This window comes from Nestor notabilis, unplaced genomic scaffold (genome assembly GCF_000696875.1).
Source record: "Nestor notabilis isolate BGI_N333 unplaced genomic scaffold, ASM69687v1 scaffold2102, whole genome shotgun sequence".
Lineage (NCBI taxonomy): Eukaryota > Metazoa > Chordata > Aves > Psittaciformes > Psittacidae > Nestor > Nestor notabilis.
In genome coordinates, this window is record NW_009919525.1 from 49,566 (window position 1) to 54,085 (window position 4,520).

Consider the following 4,520-nt stretch of genomic DNA (forward strand, 5'->3'; position numbering starts at 1 on the left):
CTTGTTTCAGATCAATAAAAGTGTTACCAAAGTTGATCTTCTGTCATTTGCTAATGACTTAGAAGCAAGAGCAGATCAGCTGGTAAGTTTAATTCACTAATACAATACATAAAATGTATCGTTTATATACTTTATAAGTATAAATACATAGCCAAGCATTTAGACTTCCTGTTGGAGAATTCTTGTACTTCAGACACTTATATACATGATGCATTGTCACGTAAGGAAAAGCTTTCAAGAACAACATTGGATATGAACTGTATTTTAAATATTGCTAATTACTGGTTTTTGTATGCTGTTGTGCAATTTCTGCTTTGGAAGTGTAATTTATTTAATTCCAATGTTTGCTTAAGAAATAAGGGGAATACTCTGAGTATTTCCTGTTCATGCTGTCTACATTTTAGGGTCCCAGTTGGAAAAAAAAGAGGTTAGACCATGATGAAGATGAGGATTTGAATTAATTTTCTTTCACTTACTGAGCAGAATGTTTTGCAATTAGCAATAAAATTAATACTGTGGCAGCTCATAAGAGCTGTAATGAGAACTGGGGCTCCACTGTGGCGGCAGAATGCACAAAAGAGGTCCTGTCTGCTCTGAAAGGCTTTTTGTATGCAGACGCATGGACAGTGGTCAAAGCGTACAGCTACGGCATTGCCTGCAGATGAATCTGCAGAATGACACAGCTGTGTTAACAGATAGTGAATATTCAGCTAATATGTTTGTGTGAATGTCAAGGTCACTTCATATTTATTTTTCAAAATGAGAGTCATAGTTTGGCCATGAGGTTGGACACTGTCCCAAGACAGATGCCTGCATTGCAATGTAGGAGAAAGAGTTATGCTGCATGTGTGCTGCTATCGCTTGGATTACTAAGGGACATGGACAGTGAGACTATGCTGGTGTGCTTACTCCATGTAATTTGATCACAGCTCTTGGTGGTTTTTTCTGCCATGTGTGCACTCATGTCAAGTTTAGGCTGCTCACAGCTTTTTTTATATTGTAATTAGCATCCTCTCCAAGTACTGTGAGCCAGCCACATGTTGCCTGTTGACTCATGTAGTTTGCTAACTTGGACAGATACCAGTAGCTTTGGGCACAGTTCATTTTGATTTTTTTCATTTTTACTGTGCCATTTTGAACCTTATACAGGTGGGGAGTTTTTGCTGCTATTTTGGGGCTATTTTCTAAGTGAAAGCTGAGGTTCTTCAAATGTGTTACGTCTTACATAGACTTTCCTCTGAGGTGTCTCTTTAGAGGTATATTCTACATAGCTGCATAAAGGAAAATATACTGTGCTGTTAGATAGGGTTGTTTGGGTTGGGGTTTTTTTTTTCATTATTTTTGGTAATAGAATCTAAAGGAAGCATTAGAATTGAGAATAGATCAGGCAGAGTAATTTCTTCATATAGAAGACAAAGAAAGACACGATATTAAATGTGTTCACTGTCACAGTGTATGTTTTTATTTCTTTCTTAGTGTAATCTATGAAATGTCTTAAAAAAACCCCAAAACCCTCCAAAACCCCACAACAATAAGACAATAGTACAAAAGTTAGGTTGTTTCAAAATTGATACTGGTTTCCAAGAATATTTTGTAATCCCACTTTATTAGTGTTAACTCTTAAAGTTTACAAGAACCATCAATTAAAGAATAAACTAAAACCTTCTGGAATGAATTAACCAGGGAGTTATAGTTTACATTTTCTGGCACCTTACACAAAATTTAATGGATGTTTTTCTACTGGAAGGAGCAAATGGAATAAAACTTGTATCAAACCAATGGGTCAGGGTATAGAGGAGGGAGCAATACCACCCATAGGTGTTAGGTAAGGAAATTCAGCTTGTCAGTGCAGGACATGAAGCATCCTGAAGCTCAGTGCCACAGCTGACCACTTACATGAACACTTCACAGGAAGCAAACACATCTCTGAGGTACGCCATTAGTACACTTCCAAAACAGAGTGAACAGCGTGTATTGAGTGTGTATGCAGGGAGCCAAGTGATTTTGCCATCAAAAGGAAATGGAAAAGAAGTGTATTTCTGTGAGTAAAATCAAATTCCCTGGTATTTTGCAGTAAGTGTGAGCTCCAGATAGGCTGTCTGTCCTCAAAATCAGGGCACAAACTTGTATATTCTGACTGGAAGGCAGGAGCTGCAGAAATGAAAAATAACTTCCACAGATGTGTTTCCAAGTTACCAGCTGGAAATACTTAAATTTTTGTGCCCTTCAGAAAGCAGAGTGTGCCTCAGGGTGATGTCCACAGTGCCCAAAACAAAGCAAGTACCTGTGCCTGGGCAATGCTCACCCCAACCATGGTGCATGCTGCAGGGTTCTTGTGGTGAGCGAGAGGGCGATGTGCTTGCCTCTCTGTATTTAAAATGACTTAGTGCACCATGTGAAAATTCTCTCCAGTTAAATCTGTGCTAATAATGTTATAGCCAGAAAAGCAGTATAATATATCTGGTTTGGTTATCGAGGTTTGAATTATTAATATGGTGATTTTTCCTCTCTTTGTGCTGAGGAATTCAATTTGCTGTATCCCGTTGTTAGCATCAGCTGTTCTGCAATAGATGAGGATAATGTGCAACTTTCATTGTTTCTTGTGTTGTTGGAAAGCTTTGAGACTACTGAACAATACTGCATAACTGTGTTTTTTGCAGCCAAAAGGAGCACTGGAAAATGCCTTAAAAGGACATGCAAACAGCATTCGAATGATTCATAACCAGCAAGTCATTCCACTAGAGCAAGCTATGGTAAAATATTAAAGCAATGCTAAAATGTAGTTGTAGAAAATATGAATCTTTAAATCTCTTAAATACAGAAAGCTGGACTTTTGCTATTACACAAGTACAGATTGCATTTTCACCGTGTCACTGAAGAGTAGTCTGGTTAAAGTACGTGTTTAATAAATAGTTTTCCTACTTGTAATACTACTACTTTATAATGCTCTCTAAAATTGTGACCTTTTTCTTCCCCATTTTCTTCCCCATTTTTTTTTCCTGTGTCTGTTTTTTCATTACATATGAATAAAATAGGAAATTGGAGAAATTTACAAAACCCTAACCCTAATTCACTCGTTTTCTTCTTTGCTTAGCGTTTGTCTTTGTTAATAAAAGCAGTTACCACTTTCATACTTTATTTCTTGGGCATTAGCAATCACCTAACAGTATTAGAATTGGAAGCTCCTGACAGTAGTATTTAAAGCCAAAGAAAAATATTTTTTATTGACACCATAAAAGATGTGAAAGGGCTGCTTCTTCCTGATGTTGCCAGGCTTTTAGCATCAAGCTGTGTATACGCTAGGTGTTGCTTTTTCTTCTACGTAACATGATGACTTTTAGTTTATCCTATCATCTGATACAGTGTTCCTGCCCTCTCAAAGCCCTCTGGTAGAAAAGCATTAAGTGTTCTCTTCCACTGTGATTCTGTGCTGTTCTTTCCTAATTAACTCCTAATTATTCTCATCTCTTTTTCCTTTTACAAAACTGACTGTCAAGAAATATGTTAAAGCTAGGGTAAGTGCTTTTTCCCCTCTGAAATTGCATTCTCTGAATGCTTTGTTCTGATTTTAACTGTTCTCTTCCCTCCAAATAAATCTTAGTTAAATATAAAGTTTTCAGTACACAATTTGTAAGAGTCACAGAATGGTTTGGTTTGGAAGGGCCTTTAAAGCTCATCCAGTTCCAACCCCCTGCCAGGGGCAGGGACACCTTCCACTAGAGCAGGTTACTCCAAGCCCCATCCAACCTGGCCTTGAACACTGCCAGGAATGGGGCAGCCATAGCTTCTCTGGACACCCTGTGCCAGTGTCCCACCAGTAAAGAACTTCTTCCTTATATTTAATCTAAATCTACCCTTTTTCGGTTTAAAGCCATAACCCCTTGTCCTGTCACTACTTGCTCCTGTAAAAAGTCGTATTCATTTTGATACAACTGTCATTACTATATATATTGTGATATATTGTGTTATGCAAAATAATCTAGAGAAGATCAAGGTATGCATATAATATTGAAACAGATGGGCTCTTACCTGTAGGAATGACTTGAATATTTTTTTTTCTTCCCTCCTTTCTAATAGAGCACTTTAAATCAGAGCATCCGGTTACTGAAGAGGACATCATCGGAACTTATGGTGAGCTTTTCTTTCTGGCAAGTGGAACATTTTTATGTGTTTTAAATCCATTTGCTACATATGCAGGGCATATATTTTCAGTACAGCTTTTTCTGTTTCTAGCTGTTCTGTTATTGCATTGAGGTAGTAACAGGGATTCAGATACTTCTTTTCAGCTTTTTCTACCCTGGCTTTCCCTTCCTTATAGAGGAGGTAAAAAAGGAAAAAAAAAAGAAAAAGTTGGGGATATTTTTTGAAGTATGAATTATAAACTGAACTGTCACATGCTAAAGTAGACTTCAGCACAGTTCCATATGGTGTGTTACTCATTTTCCTAAAAATGTAGTTGTGTTTTCTAGAATCCTTGAATACGTAACTTGGGGGGGGGGGGGGGGGGGCAGAGGGTGAGG

General features: G+C 37.7%; 1 protein-coding gene across 4 annotated transcripts in view; it reads left to right on the forward strand.

Annotated features, from left to right (window-relative positions):
• PROM1 (prominin 1) overlaps nucleotides 1-4,520 on the forward strand; it is a 57,482-nt gene that overhangs the window by 44,366 nt on the left and 8,596 nt on the right. For all 4 annotated transcript variants that reach the window (XM_010010255.1, XM_010010257.1, XM_010010256.1 and 1 more), the window contains 3 exons: nucleotides 11-82; nucleotides 2,661-2,753; nucleotides 4,078-4,131. In XM_010010255.1, coding sequence (XP_010008557.1) covers nucleotides 11-82; nucleotides 2,661-2,753; nucleotides 4,078-4,131 — 219 coding nt within the window. The remainder of the gene's footprint in view (nucleotides 1-10; nucleotides 83-2,660; nucleotides 2,754-4,077; nucleotides 4,132-4,520) is intronic.